The 16,789-nt window shown below is 30.9% G+C and overlaps 1 protein-coding gene across 7 annotated transcripts in view; it reads left to right on the top strand.

Annotated features, from left to right (window-relative positions):
• LOC106789201 (histone deacetylase 4) overlaps window positions 1-16,789 on the top strand; it is a 79,883-nt gene that overhangs the window by 54,136 nt on the left and 8,958 nt on the right. For 5 of the 7 annotated variants that reach the window (XM_014753208.1, XM_014753207.1, XM_014753209.1 and 2 more), the window contains exons 3-8: window positions 2,825-2,884; window positions 5,267-5,529; window positions 9,238-9,342; window positions 12,798-12,923; window positions 13,114-13,196; window positions 15,177-15,286. In XM_014753208.1, the coding sequence (XP_014608694.1) occupies window positions 2,825-2,884; window positions 5,267-5,529; window positions 9,238-9,342; window positions 12,798-12,923; window positions 13,114-13,196; window positions 15,177-15,286 (747 nt within the window). The remainder of the gene's footprint in view (window positions 1-2,824; window positions 2,885-5,266; window positions 5,530-9,237; window positions 9,343-12,797; window positions 12,924-13,113; window positions 13,197-15,176; window positions 15,287-16,789) is intronic. The other 2 variants (XM_014753212.1, XM_014753213.1) reach the window with 2 other exon arrangements.

Below are 16,789 nucleotides of genomic sequence, written 5' to 3'. Positions count from 1 at the left end.
ATATAATTACTATATATATAAGGTACTTATATATATAAGGTTTAATTTAATATGTCTTTGTATATATATATGGTTTAATTTAATATATCTTTTTGTATATATATGGTTTAATTTAATATATCTTTTTTTTTATTTTTGTTTTGTTACTTATCAAACTGAATACTTCGATAAAGATTATTGGATAAAATTTGTCTTCTCTCTCTCTCTTTCTTTTCTCGAGATCCATGTAAATTTTATTTTTATTTTTTATTTCTTTTTTTTTCTTCTCGTATTAAGAGGAACGTTGACGTAAGAAATAAATGTCTTCTCGGTTAATTTTAGATGACGTGTTGATATATTATTTTTTTTTTTTTTAAATGATTTCATTATAAATATTTGTCATGGTATCTATTTTTATTCTCGTCGAATTGTATTTGGATGTGATTGGATATAAAGAAACAAACAAAGAAAAAACAAAACTTGTCTTTCTTTTTATCAGAAATCCGTATTTTTAAATGAATTTTTTCGGTGTACTTTTTGTTTTTCTTTTAGTTTCGATCGAACTTTTCGATACGTTTTATAAACATTGATTAATTTATAGAACAATATTACTTGTTATTAGCTAAAAATAATACGATCCTCCTTGTATGCGAAGAATGTGTGTACGAAACGTGTGACGAAAAAAACGAAATAAAAAAAAAAAAAAAATAAAAAGGGAAGCATCGATACGTGATGGAGTAAAAAAAAATTCAGCTTATCAAATCGGAGAATGTTGACGGTTAGATAAACATAATTTATTAATATCTTTTGATAAAAGATGATTACTCAAAGAAAAAGATAGCGTAAGTAGGAATTATAAATAAAAGGGAATGTATGAAAAAAACGACACATATACACATATATATATATATACACACACATACAATTAAAAAGGAAGAACATTGATCTCGAGCTAAAGTTGGCTTATCCAGTGTCTGGCAAAGAAAAGACAGCCACATATTTCATTAATAATTGTTCAATCTATATAACCAATATTATCATTCGAATTTTATTATCAATGATTTAATAACAAAACCAACAAAATCTATCTATATTTACCATATGTTGTATTAAACACGAATATTTAAAATATTAAAAATAAAAAGAGAGAGAGAGAAAAATTAAAAGATTAACAAAACAATCAAAATGTTTAAGTACAACAACAAAAAATAATAAAAATTAATAAAAATTAAAGATACGAACAAATGTAGAATAGGATAATAAACGTTTATAGTGTTAAGAATTATTAATGATATTTATTTATTGGCATAATACCAAACCGATGGATTCATTGTTCTATAAATAATCTTGAAGAAAAGCGATTACGTGCAAATAAGCTCGCGCACCTTGGTTATTAGAGACACGTAACCAACACGCGACCACGCAACATTTATTCTCTCTTTCTATCATTTTAAATATATATATATGTATTTATATGATAAGTGGTAGAAGGAAAAAGGAATAATAAAAAAAAAAAAACGAAATATGGGTACGAAATGTTAAGTATAATGTTAGTGTTGGTTACAATTAATTGATAATAAATAATATAACGAATTAAATACGTGATGTTAGGAAAATGATTATGGTATTGCTTATTAACTTAGCTAAGATATTAATTAAGGTCATTATTACGATGACTGTGCTGTTGGTGATGATGATTAAATGGTGGTGGTGATGATAGTGTGTTAGTGTCGATGGTTCAGTCACGTTGTATTCCGTTGATGGCCTTCGTTTTAAAATAGTTCGATGAGTTCGAATGATTATCTCATCTCCTCACTCTCTCTGTTCTTATTAATATTATTTTGTCTTATTTATTTATTAATTATTCTTTATTTTCTTGTTAGAATTTTGATTTATATATTAGCACGCGATTGCAACATATGGAAAAAACGCGTATGCGTGACCTTATTGTTAGATAATCGTGTATTGTGCAAATATTTATTATTAGTTATTTATAATACTTGGATATTAAGATATTGTCATTATGTTCAAGTTTGTATTTCGTTAACTTAGAAATAAAAAATAGAGAAGAAGAGTAATTGTAATTTTTTTTTGTATTTTGTTTTTTATTCTTTTGTTCTAATCTTGTATATAAAAAAAAAGCGTCGAGAGATGTTCGATTAATAATTACGTCGATTGGTTGGAAGTTTGCATAATCGAAGCCGGTTGCGAGATCTTTCTATATGGTGGTGATCGTTTAGAACGTTTATTTCCGTCCTTCATGTATATAAGATATATATATATATACAATCGTATATATATATATATATATATATATATATATCGTATCGCAGATAAAACGATTCTCTTTTTCTATTTCTCTTCTTCTTCTTCTTCTAGTGACATTTACTTCAATCAAAAAGTTGTAGCGTCTTTTAAAATTGATTGCTTTATCTAATCGTTAAGTAGCAAAAATAGAAAGAGAGAGAGAGAGAGAGAGAGAAACAGAAATCTTATGTTTTCTATAGAAATAGGACAAAATTTGTATATTTATATATAAATACGCATATACGTATAGATAAAAATTAAAAAATGATGAGAAGAGGAGGAGGAGGTGGAGGGGTAGGAGGAGGAGGGGGGGGGGACAATATCATTAGGATATTCCGGATGATGCGATTATACGTATTAGATAAAACTTCTTATCGAATAAAAGTAATAACGCGTCATAGATATCACGAGTTAAGCAATAACCCTCGAGGCACTTGCTAAAAACGATAAATTTCTATTAATATTAATAATAATATAATAAATAATAATAATTATAAAAATTATTTTGATCACATTGGTTTTTAAAACTTTGTTTCAGAAGACGTGGGCTATAGGAGTATCGAGATCACGTCGGCTTTCACGCATCTACCTCAAAAGGGTAAAAAACACAACAACAACAAATTAATTTTAAATATTCGTTTAGTTTTAAAAAAAATTAAAAAGAAAAAAAATGGCTGATTATTCAATGACAAAATATACCTCTCGCGAAACTTGTATTTATTAAATCATGGGAATGATTGGCGAAATTTTTATTTATTAGATATTACCGTAAAAGTTCTTGTCCATTTAACGAATGATTATTTATTCCAAAAAAAAAAAGAAAAGAAAAGAAAAGAAATCAAATATCGAGAGAAGATAGGAAAAAGCAGTTGTTAATATATTAATTAATGCAAATTATGTCGTTAATTATTATCAGAATTATCGACCTACTTTTACCGTATTAACAAGCGTGACGAGTTACAACTACTATAACAAAAAATGCTAATAGTAAAAAACACTTTATTTCATTATTAATTTTTTTAAATTTTAATTTTATTTAAGTTATAGAACATTTTTGCAATTATAATCTCACGCAGTTAGTATAAATAAATAAAATCGAAAGAAAAAAGAAAAAAAAAAAAACAAAAAGTATATTATTACAAAAACGAGACGAGTAGTAAAAAACACTTTATTTCATTATTAATTTTGTTTAATTTTAATTTTATTTAAGTTATAGAACATTTTTGCAATTATAATCTAACACAGTTAGTATAAATAAATAAAATCGAAAAAAAAAGTATATTATTACAAAAACGAGACGAGGGGGGGGGGGTATAGAGAACTTTTACGAAAAATCTAATAACAAATTATCATTGTTATTGTTGCTGTATATCATACGATTATAATTAAAGTAACATTATTTCGTATAAATATTTTCCACTTCTTTGTCGCGTCGTCGTTGACAACGATGAAAAAAAAAAAAAGACAAAGAAATAATTACTAAACAAAAATTGCCGCGAATAAGAAAATGATGAATATAATGAGTACCACCGATTCGTCATAGTTAATCTAATAATTACATCTTCACGATTATAAAATAAAAAGTAAACGTTGATAAAAATATGAGATAAAAAAAAGATTAACAAGATAGGAGAAGTGAACATTTGACAAGAGTTGATCGATAATTTAGATCGGTGTCATCGATTGGTTGTTTGTTCGTTCGATCGGTCGGTTGTTTGATTGTTTGATTGGTTGGGTTCGTTGTTTGTGTGATTTGGTTGGTCAGTTGGGGTTGGCGAGAAGAAAGCAATATCGATGCTATAAATATCTCGTTGTGATACCTCTCGCGAATTCGCGCTTGCTTCGGCGAAAACTTGTTTGTGAAGTAGTAGCTTGAGGCGCGTGCGAGAAGCTCCGATTGGTTGATCAAAGAAAGAGAGAGAGAACCATCTGACCAACCCCTCCCAGTTTTGTCTGCGCCCCACGCTCTTCAAATATCCCACCCCTTTCCTCTCGTTGCTTTAGTTAGAAGACTCTCCTCGGGTTCGGCAGTTGTATCGTCGCGTTGTTTCCGTGAACGATTCGTTCAAAGTAGTATATTTAGTATTATAAATTAGTATTATATTATTATAATCGATAGAAAGAGAGAGAGAGAGTAGTATATAAAGTTTTTCTCTCTCTCGGGAATCGTTCAGTCGCGATTCGTCTTGCGAATAGTGACCTAGAGTAATATTTTCGTTAATTCTTTCGTTATCTTCTATACTTTCTTTTTTTTTTTTTTTTTTTTTTTTTTTTTTTTTCTTTTTTTTTTGTGTTCCTTTTTTATTATTCGCCTATCAAAAACATTAATACGTAGTTATAATATCTTGGTTTCTCACTTCTATACCAAATAGTGAGACACTCTAAATTTAGCGCTGACCGTGGTGTCTTGTCATGTCGTCTTCGTTTTAGTTTTCGTCGTCATATCACTGAAGAAAGACAAATAAAAACTAACGTTCTTTGTGCTATTGGGATTATTTATTTTTCCCTTCTACTTTGTGTTATTTTAATATAATTTACTTAAACAATTATATTATTCATTTACATTTTCTCTAAAGTGATCTTTTCAATTTTGCTATCCCCTAAAAGGAACGCGTAGTGTCAATTCACCGTATAATTTGTGATATACATATATTAATAATAATAAACATTTTTAAAAGAGTGCGGGAACACGAGTGGGGTGGGGTTTATTCGTTTCATCGTCAACGACAACGTTGCAAAGGAGGAGGAATATGTGATGAAATTATTTTTCAATCATATTCGAATATATTGTGATATACACATATATATATATACAGAAATAAAAACAGTGTGAAAATAAATAAATAAATAAATAAAAAGATGAGGCTCCACGTGGAGCAACCAGCACGGCCATTGGCTCGTTACCCCCTAGAGGCAGTTGCTGTTCGAGAATCATCGTCACAATTTTTACCAGACGTATGCTGTTACATGTACTACGTAGAGATGGCCAGGGACACCCCGGGCTCACCTATGTCACGCTCCCGGGATTTGGGTAGCGGAGGAGGAGGAGGAGGAGGAGGAGGGGGTGGTGGAGGAGGTGGAGGAGGCGGCGGTGGTGTCGGAGGGGGTGGAGGTGGTGGTGGAGGCGGGGGTGGAGGAGCTGCAACGGCCACCTTGACTTCCGGCGCCTATCATGCTGCAGTTGCTACCACCACCGACCCAACTACCCTGCATGGTCACGCTTTGCAACAGAAAATACTCGAGGTAACGTATGCCATCCTTCTGCGTGTAACGTGTGTGACCTTCATTTTTTTTTCTTTTTTTAATTATCTTTTTCATTCTCCCCCTTTTTTTATCGTTTTTGTGTAATTTTTTTGGTGTTCCTATCTTCTTTTTCTTCTTTTATATTTCTAACCAACCCTTCTTTGTCCCCCACCTGGCTACTTCGAATTCTTTTCAACCCTCTTTCCTCCCCCGTATGTTGTTTCAATCGTCTTTTGTCCGATGCAATTCGTCGATCGATATTTCATCGAATTAGTTCAAGGTCGTAAGTGGGGGTGGAGTAGAGTTGGTTTTGCGAGTATTGCTTGTGTGCATCCTTGCGCGTGCGTGCGTGCATGCATGCATGCATGCATATGCATTCATACCTATGGTATAAAAACAGGGCGGGAAACTGTACGGAAATTACAATTTGTTTATGGTTTAGTATGACAATTGTTAATATTTCTTATTCTGTTTTGTTTCTTCCCTAACAAGCAACGTTCATTCTTACGGAAACGTTTAATTGGTTCAAATTATTTTCTTTTTATTACTTTTACTCTACTGATTTGTTCACAATTATTTGTATCGGTAAATAAATAAATAAATAAATAAATAAATGATAAAAATTGCCGAGATTTTCTTCCTCTTTCTTTCTCGTTATTATTCATATTAAATTTCTCATAACTCGTGGAATATTTTAATCTTGACATTTGAACCACATGCACGTGATCAATGCAACACTCAATGCAACGTCGAACGTCGATCCAAAACTCGTCCAATCGGTCCAAGAAAGTATCTAAAATATACAAATATTTTTCATGATATCGGTTCATAGGGAACTTGGACATGAAAAGAAGTAGAACTTAATTTAATCGAGTTGGACGTTTCGTCCCTTTATTGGGACTTATTCAGCAACTTAATCATTAAAGCTCAGCATCTTTTTTATTTAAGCAGACATACATTTCTCTTTATAATATTCCAAACACAATACATCTAAACTTCGTTAGTTTGATCGTTATTATTAAATAAAGGAACAAAACATCCAACTTAATTAAATTAAGTTCTACTTCTTTTCATGTCCAAGTTCCCTATGAACCTATATCATCAAAAAATTATAATTTTAGACGAGAAAAAATACTGAATATAAAAATATTGTTGATATTAATACATATAAAGTAAGAGTAAACAGAAAAAAAAAAAACAAGTATTTAACATTTACCTGTAATCTAGCGATGATCAAGATAATTAATAAAAGTATAGCGCAACTATTTATCACGATAAGTGCACGCTTGCATGCCAATATTGTATTTCGTGATCTTCCCGGACCGATCAGACCACGATGAAGATTGTACTCCCGTATCCAAGATTTAATATCAGAATTTATCTTGACGTCAGTTATGTCCGAACTGATGATGGTCTTAAGAAAAGAAAAAAAAGGAAGAAAAAAAGATTATTTGTTTTTTTTATAGAATATACTATATAAAGATGACGAAGGACAAGGTCAAGGTCAATGAAAAGTTCAATTTTCTGATCTCTCCTTCTCCAAATCGGACAAACTTTTTGATTGTAGTATTACAAAGTGAAACATACATATGTACACACACACACACAGATAGAAAATGAGACAGATAGATAGAGAAAGCAATCATTGTCGAATGTAGAAGAAGAAGAGGAAGAAGAAGAAGAAGAAGAAAAAGAAAAAGGAAGCTTGCATGTTCGTCAAAGTTTTGTGGTAAGCGGAGCGAGTCGCGGTTATTTCTGTTATACACATATACTAACAAAGTCGCAGGCCAAGGCCACGGAATCAAGGGGTGCACGGCAAAGGGGACAGGGTGGTGGCGCCAGTGTTACTACCCTAACGTCGCAATAACTCGCTAAACAATCGGCGCAAAGCAAATGGCCGCAGGGTGCTCTCACACCGATTTTAGGTGTTCCCAAACATATTGGACAAATTTCACGATTGTACGATAATATCGTCGTCGATGGTTGTTGTTGTTGTTGTTGTTGTTGTTGTTGTTGTTGTTGCTGCAGTTCGGTGAACTCGCTTTAATAAATCGGATAAAGAAAATCTTTGTATCTTTATATATTACAGGTTTCTCACAGAAACATTTGAGTGATAATATAATTCAGGAAAAAAAAAAATATCAAAACAATATTGTTTTTATATAATAAAAATAGTTAAATGTAGAATATTTAGGGACAAAACCGAAAATAATCATCGTTATTTATTTTATATTCGAATTAAAGAAAGAGGAGAGCATTGTTTTGTTAAACAAAAATTTATGGATAATAAATAGATTGAAATGAATCATTTTAATTCGTTTAATGGAATTCATTTAATCGAATGAAAAAAGTAAGCTTGCTCTTTACGAATTGAACAACAATATTTTCGTATATGGGGTGGGGTGGGGTAAGGTATATCATATAAAACCACCTTGTTGTATCTTTTCCTTCGTTTAACACGATGTCATTTTCTTCGTTAGATTTATTCTTCCTCGTTAAAAAACGTAACAGCCATTTCGAGCTATGAAATAGTGGTTTTCTTTTGTTGTAAAGAAGAATATAGGTACCAAAACCAACTACCAAAATGGTCGCCTTCACTGCATATCCTTTCCATCCGGAAGATGATGACGATGATATCTCGTTACGAGGAATAATCAATGCGAGTGTTCTCGCTTTAGTTTGTTCAGTTAAATTCATCCCTTTTATTTGATTTCTACATTTGCTTAATCAGATGATCAATTTGTTGGTTGGTCCAATTTCATATTATTTACAATTAAACAGCAATCATCTTCGAGATAATTCGAGATGAACGAATAAATATCGAATTGTTTTTTTTTTTTTTTTCTATCAAATCGAGAAACACGTTGTTCAATTATTTTTTGTTAAGAAAATGAAAGAGTGGTCGAGGGAGGGGGAGTAATTTTGATAGTACATACACAATATTTATTTATTTTTTTTTTTTTTTTTTTTTTTTTTTTTTTTTTTTTTTATAGTGATGGGTTTAAATCGCGTTCGAGTTTGATCAAATAAATTTCTTCCCTATAATAAAAAAAATGATGATGACGATGATGATGATGATGATGGATTTAGCTCTTCTTAAATAGATTATATTTTTACGGGGAATATATAAAAAATATTTTTAGATTACGGAAATGTGTGAAATTGGATAGAAATTGATAACAACCTCGTAATTTAGTGTTATAAATTTTCATCGTTGTTATAACAAAGAGACCAGACGAGACGTGAGGAGGAGGAGGAAGAAGAAGAAGAGATAGATACGCATTGCGTCGAATTTTACTACTACGTGGCTCGTTCATTCGCGGACGTAACCAATTGGCAAGAGAGAAGGAACTATAACACGCTTTTGCTATACTCTTTCTCTCTCTTTCTCTTTGCTGCCCGTTTGTCGTCTGTCATCGACCCACGCATTTCCTTCTGGGCCAAATGCCATCCATCCATCCATCCATCTTCTCGTCTTAACCATGACTCGTCGTGTAATTCTGATTATTGCATGGAAAATGAACAAAAAAGAAAATAAAACATTTCTTTTCTTTTCCTCCTCCTCCCCGCCCCTCCCTCCCCCCCAAGCTTTCCTCTCTCTCTCTCTCTCTTTCTTTCTTTATTTCTTTTCTTTCTAGTCACGTATGTATTATTTCGAAAGATTCAAATTTGGTGCATTACCCTTGAGATGTCTGGGTTTGGTTCCAGCTACAGCAGCAGCATCACCTGCAACAACAGATCCTGCGGCAGCAGTACCAAGCTCAGGAACGGCACTTAGCTGAAATGCACGAACAGCAAATGCATCAGCTCAAGGTACGACTCAAAGTTTGTCCAAATTTTTTTTTTGTCTTTTTCTTTTTTATTATTTCTTTTCTTCTAACCTTCTTCCCCTATATTTTTATCCTTCATTTAAGGGGTTACATGGGTTTACACCGGGAAAAAATAGCATATTTTCAACAATTTTTTTTTCTATATAAAAAATGGAATTCTTATTCAAACTTTTTATAGTATTTAAGATACATATTTAAAGAAGATTTTCTGAATTTTTGGTTGAAAAATATTTTAAACTTCGCCATTGCGACGTCATTTCCGGTGACCCCACCGAAAAAAAGTGTTTTCGCGTTGATAGCAGAACTTATAAACGGTGGGGGTTTTTCTGTTGAAAAAAACGAAAATCCTTCGTCCAAGTCCTTGTCAATAGTATCACGAAGACGTGTAGCAAATTTCATGAAAATCGGTTAAATAGTTTTCGAGAAATCTTGACAACCGACTTTAGAAAAAGCGTTTTGAGAAAAACGCGTTTAAAGATTTGAGTGCTGGGTATAAGAGCCATTAAAGAGTGCAACTTCCCAGGGCTCTATCTTTAAAACTACTACTCCTTTCGACTTCAAAATTAAATACAATATTCTAGATGAGTTATAGAATTGAAAAAAAAAAAATTTTTTTGAAAGTCCCAAACCCATGTAACCCCTTAATAATTTCTTTAAGATTATCTCTATATATACAACAAAAAAATAATATATCTTTTATCTCTTAATTTGTGATATAATAAAATAAATATAATTGCAAGGAAATTATTATAGTTTTTTGAAATGTATCAATGATAATAATCATTTTAATTGATCGAATTATAAATAAAGTACTCGCATAATATTTAATATTAAAATATTAATATATATATAGTTGAAAAAATAATTGATGACTTTTTATACGACACACACATACCACATTTAATTTAAATATAGTATTATTATTATTATTATTATCATCATAATACGCTTGTTTTGTGATATTAGTATCTTGAAAAGGGTAGAAGGAAAGATAGTACGATAATAAAGGTTTCAATCAATCTGGATAATTTCTATTTCGAAACTTGTTATTTATAAAAGCTTATTTTTTTCTCTCTTCTCTCTCTCTTTTTTTTTAGTACACAATTTTCCCGATATACATGTATCGCTTAAGTGTGTGTCTATGCAAAACGATGTATCATAGTATAGATAGATTTGGTTTTTTTTTTCTTCTGAAAGATAATATCTGTAATAGAGCGCATCATCTTTGCATCTAGTCAACGTTCCTCGGTGTGTTGTGTGTTATCATTGCTTACGTCTCTTCGTTGTTAAAAAAAAAAAAAGAGAAGAAGAAGAAAAAAAATTGATAACGGAACGTATAATAATATTATTTTTAGAACTATCTTTTTTTTTCTTCTTCTTCTTTTTTTTCTTTTTTTTCGTTATTTATTTTTTCTCTCTCTCTCTCTCCCCTCCTCTCTCTTCCAGCAACGATAAGGAAACACATCATGCACGTTACGTGCATAATTATCTGTCATATATATCGAAATCCGTTAAATATTTACGAAAACGTTTTAAATACATTTTTACGATAAAACTTTGAAAACCTAATGTGTTCGCGCGTTATAAAAAAAATCCTATTCGACGACAAATAATATTTTGTTAAACGAATTGTGTGAGGATTTAATTTAAAAAAAAAAAAAAGAAAAGAAAACCGCGCGCGTTTAATAATTCGGGGAATGGGGAGGGGGGAGAGTATTTTATTAGTTCGCAATTGAAAAAATAAATAATAATAAAAAAAGAGGAATCACGCGAATATTATTAATAATAATAATAATAATATAAAATTGTGTCAGAATAAATTCACACGCGTTACACGAAAATGTTAGTAAGTCAATTCATTCATACAAAGAAGAAGAAGAAGAAGATGAAGAAGAAGAAGAAGAAGAAGATGATGAAGATGAATTCATTCTCCGCGAAGAGTTGAAAGTCCGTATGGAATATTCCTTTCATTGTTTTATGTCGTTATGTCAAGCATTTTATAGTGAAGAAGTCATAGAGGAGGGAAGAAAGAAAGAGAAAGAAAGAGAGAGAGAACAACAGCAACTTCGATGAAGATATTAAGATGATAATGATAATAATAATCAAAAATAAAATAATAATAACCATATTAGAATATTCAAATAAAAATTAGGTGTATGTCGTATTATTAATTAACCAATGAATTTGACTAGTTAAACAAAAGTGCAATATAGGAGATTGCAAAAACAGAAAGAGGAGTATGAGAGATAAAGATCAAATATTATCATCGTGATATCATTTTATTCATGCATATAGAAGATAATGATGATAATAATAAGAAATAAAATAATAATCATTCAAAATATTCAAATAAAAATGGTGGCAGGGGGTTGGTGGTGTCGTATAATTAATTATCCAATGAAAATAGGAAATTAAATTTGACTAGTTAAAAAAAAGTGTGTGCAATATACAGAAGATTACAAAAACAGAAAGAGAGAGAGAGAGAATGAGAGATAAAAATCTAATATTATCATCGTGATATCATTTTACACATGCGTGTATATATGTATATATATATCTTTATCTATCCCATGTAATACGTATGTTTAAATAACGTGGGCGTTAATTTGAAAGCAGAAGAGAATTATACAGTCGAGTAGTAGTAAGAAGCAGTAACAGCAGCAGCAGTAGGAGCAGCAGTAACAACTACGACGACGTGTCTTGACGTAATTGCAAGCCTTTTTATTCTTAGAGTTCTCGTAACGAGCATGACACCACCAAGACGACGTTTTACTTTATAACGGTGTCTCTCTCTCTCTCTCTTTCTCATACACACACACACTCTCTTGTTCTCTTTCTCTTTCTCTTTCTCTTTCCCATGCTATTTTCGGCATCGAATGCGCATAAACCACCAACACCACCACCATCACCACCACCACGTGCTGTTCTCCCCGTGTTGTTGTTCTCACCTGCCGTGAGGGAACGCAACGCGCCCGCGCACGCAGTTAACAGGTGCTAGCTAGCAGGTGTTTTAGAGCGTACAGGTGGAAACAGGTGGTTCCTTTTTTTTTCAAAATTATCCGCCCGTATAATAATATAATATTATTACTTATAGATATAGATACAAACAAGCGTGTCGTTGCGTTGTATATTATTTCTTTTAAAAAAATAAAAAAACACGTGGATATTTTATTATATTTAATTTTCGATTACAAACTTGTCAAACATTTATTTTCGTCTTAATTTTATTATTCATTTACATTTACATTTTCTTATTCTTTTAATCGTTCCCTTTTATTTTGTATTATTTTTTCTTTTTTTTTTTTTTTTAGATAAATAAATCATCGAAGTTTGTGGGTGGTTGAATTATTAGAAAAGGAATTTTTGTAATTGGTTTAATACTGTGTTGTATACTTTTAAGTAGCGTTTTATGAGAGAGGTTTAACGCTTTAATCGTAGCTTTGGGAAAAGCAGAAACAATTGGAGGAGCAAATGAGGGAAAAGGAACGATTAGAGGCACTCATGAAGAAGGACAAACATGATCATAGTGCAATTGCATCGACGGAAGTCAAACAACGTCTTCAGGTATATCAATTTATTTCTTTTTTTTATTTTTTAATATTTATTATCATACGTTATCGTAAAATGTGTTGGAAATATTCTTTTGTATGTATAATTATTATTGACTTTTATATAAATCTTCTCGCGTTAATATTATAATATAATATAATATAATAATATCGTGTTGTATCGTGTGATACACACACACACACAGAGTTTCCTGGTAAACAAAAAGCAAAGGGAAGCCGCAGCAGCAGCGAACGGTGCAGTTCCTGGTACAGCTGGATATAGAAGCTGGTAAGCATAATTTTTATTTACTTTTTATATAGAAATATACATATATACATATTAAATTTTAAAATAAAGTTTAATAAAGATAACACTTTTACATTTCTAACATGTATTTATAACATACATCGAATTCATATAATGCATTTATAAATTGGCACACGAACTTTTTCGGATGCGTGTTATTTATATCGTAGGAAATAAGAAATATAAGTAAAAAAAGATTCATTTCACGGACATCTATTTATTCTGTTTAGACAAAGTTTATCTTATTACATAAGAGAGTATTATTATTATTATTATTAATATTATTATCATATCGTAGGAATATAGCCAACGTGATACGTTAACACGTTTTACAATTTAGCTTAAGTATAATATATATATATATATATAGAAAAGAAAGTAACAAAACGATTGGAGACACGTGCAACTCTCAAGTTCATTATACGATTGGCACGAGAATTGATCCACTACCACCCCTCACGCCTTCCTCTCCTGCCTACCCCCCTCCCGGCAATGGTCCAACAAAAATCTGATGGATGTTTCATTCTCTATCTTTCTATCTCTCTCTCTCACTCTCCTATATTCTAGTTTGTTATTTAGTTATTTAGTTATTTAGTTAGTTTTTACTTTATTACCGACCGAGTCGAATTTAAGATTCGCTAAGTCGTTTTAGTTTTATAATGGGTTGTTGTCAGGTCAAATTGCTGTTACCGTTTTCGTTTTCGTCTTCGTAGGTTGTCCTCCACCACCACCTCCTCCTCCTTCTTCTTCTTCTTTTCTTGTTCCTCTTCATCATCCTCTCGTTTCTTCTTGTTCTTCCTGTTCGTCTTGGTTGTCGTCTTGGTCGTCTTGGTCGTCGTCGACAGAGTAACGGTAATAGCACAACCTGGCCCAGTTATCCATTTAGCTCTACGGGCAACGAGCTCTCGAAAATATTTCCTCGTCCTCGACGAGACGAATAACATTTGTATATTTGTACTAACTAAAACATATTATTATAATTTATGTTTTATTTGTACCCTTCTTTCTTGTGAGATATATACTATTATTAATATTATTATTTATATAAAAGATTCTTTATATATATAGGTTTTAATTTAATAAATTATATATATTAGAAGTTATACAGTATCACAAAGATAGATCAGTTAAAAATGAATTTTATTTGTTTTCTTGTATAGTAAATATGATATTAACCAACAGGTATGGAATGATAGTACTTGATTTGCTTTGTCCCCTTCTTTCTTCTGAGATACACACATTATTATTAATATTATTATTTATATAAAAGATTCTGTGTATAATATATATAGGTTTTAATTTAATAAATTATATATTTTAGAAGTTATACAGTATCACAAAGATAGATCAGTTGAAAATGAATTTTATTTGTTTTCTTGTATAGTAAATATGATATCAACCAACAGGTATGGAATGATAGTACTTGATTTGCTTTGTCCCCTTCTTTCTTCTGAGATACACACACTATTATTAATATTATTATTTATATAAAAGATTCTTTATATATATATATATAGGTTTTAATTTAATAAATTATATATATTAGAAGTTATACAATATCACAAAGATAGATCAAGTAAAAATTAATTTTATTTGTTTTCTTGTATAGAAAATATGATATCAACCAACATGTATGGATTGATAGTATTTGATTTTCTATCCTACTTTATTTTACAAAGATAGATCAGTTGAAAATGAATTTTATTTGTTTTCTTGTATAGAAAATATGGTATTAACCAACAGGTATGGAATGATAGTACTTGATTTGCTGTTCCATTTCGTATTACAAAGATAGATCAAGTAAAAATGAATTTTATTTTTGTTTTGTATAGAAAAAATTGTATTCACCAACATGGTAATAGAATAATAAAATACTTTATTGCTATTCTATTGAATATTAAAATCACAAACTATCGCGTATTGTTCATTTCATTTCTTTCTTTTCTTTTCCTTTTCTTTCAGGTTGCAACCCAAATCGGAAACAACGAGCAACACAAATTCATCCCATCCCTATCGCATGCCACAGATGTTGCAGGAGAAATTTGGCGATGATTTTCCATTGAGAAAGACAGGTATATATCATTAACGTGGAAATCAATAGTTTTGATGTGAGCAACCACGTGAGGAATTTTAGTCTCTGTGTGCAAGTAGAATGCCTACTAAAGCATGGATTTCATTATTTCTTTTTTTTTGTTGTTGCGATCGGCCACATAAGTCGCGCCAGTTTCTAGTTTTTTTTTTCTCTCTCTCTCTCTTTTTTTTTTCCTTTTTTTTTTTTTTTTCTTTGTCTTTTCCCCCCGCCCATGTGAGACCACCTTGTTGTTGTTATTGTTGATGATGATGATTGATAATGATGATGATGATGATGACGATTACTAGAAACGAAAAATCAACAGCTTTTTCACGGCAGACCCGCTCAATTTATCGAATTTCGTTCTCGCGTATAATTTTTTTTTTCCTTTTCTTTCTTTTTTTTTTTCTATTAATTTTTATTATTTAATTTCTATTATATCAATTATATATTCGTGTATATATATATTTTGTTTAAACGAGAAAAAATTTTAACCGATCGAGGATCATTAATTATAATTCACAAATGAATATATATTTATTATTTTCAAATGAAATTATATATTTTTTTCTCATTTTAATTTGCCGTTTAAAAAGCACGCCACACGCACATCTCTTTCATTTCTGATACAGTTTTTCTCTCTCTCTCTCCTCTCTCTTTTTCTCTTTCTCTCTCTCTCTCTTTCTCTACGTATAATATATTATAATACTACTTTACGTTTATCTTCGTCCGTCTAGTTTAATAATTTTTTATCTTTTTGTTTCCTTTTTTTTTTCTTTTTTTTTTCTTTTTTTCTTCTCCTTCGCTTAATAAGCCAATATATCCGCCGCACCTTCGATCTAGCGTGTGTGTTGCCAATTATTAATGTTTAAAAAAAAAGAAATATACGTAGATTATCAATAAGAGACACAACGAGAGAAAAAAAAAGAAATTCAAATCCAAAAAAGAAAAAGAAATAGAAGAGAACGTTTCATTGATGATAAAAGAGGTGCGTGTAAGTGAGGAAAAAAAAAACAACAACAAAAAAAAAGATTAGCACTAACATATTTTCCGCGGTGTATATTTGTTTTTCTGCATCGAAAGAAAAAAAATCGAATTCGTCATCACGTTAATATAATAGAAAAAAAAAAAAAAAAAAAAAAAAAAGCAAAAACATAAAGAAACTCTCTCCCCCTCCCCTCCACCCCCTAAGCCAGGCACCCTTTCTCTCTCCGACAAATCGAAAGAAGAAGAAAAAAAAACAACGCGAGAAGAATATTAATGAATTTATTTGATCAAAACGAATGTCGAAAACGTTGCGGGCGCGCGTTCTCGTAATTCGTGTGACGTTTACCTAAACAAAATTCCACGTATCCATGACCTGTTAAAAAAAAAAAAAAAAAAAAAAAAAAAAAAAAAAGGGTTTGGGGCCCAAACCAACCCCGAACCCAAACACCACCCCTTGTGGTATGATAATGACCGACTAACCCTGGCTAAAAATTGGCCAGCATCGGAGCCGAACCTG

Source organism: Polistes canadensis, unplaced genomic scaffold (genome assembly GCF_001313835.1).
Source record: "Polistes canadensis isolate GaletaPanama2010 unplaced genomic scaffold, ASM131383v1 scaffold_170, whole genome shotgun sequence".
Taxonomy (NCBI): domain Eukaryota; kingdom Metazoa; phylum Arthropoda; class Insecta; order Hymenoptera; family Vespidae; genus Polistes; species Polistes canadensis.
Note: the sequence above shows the minus strand (reverse complement) of the source record. Positions and strands in the feature narration are given on the sequence as shown.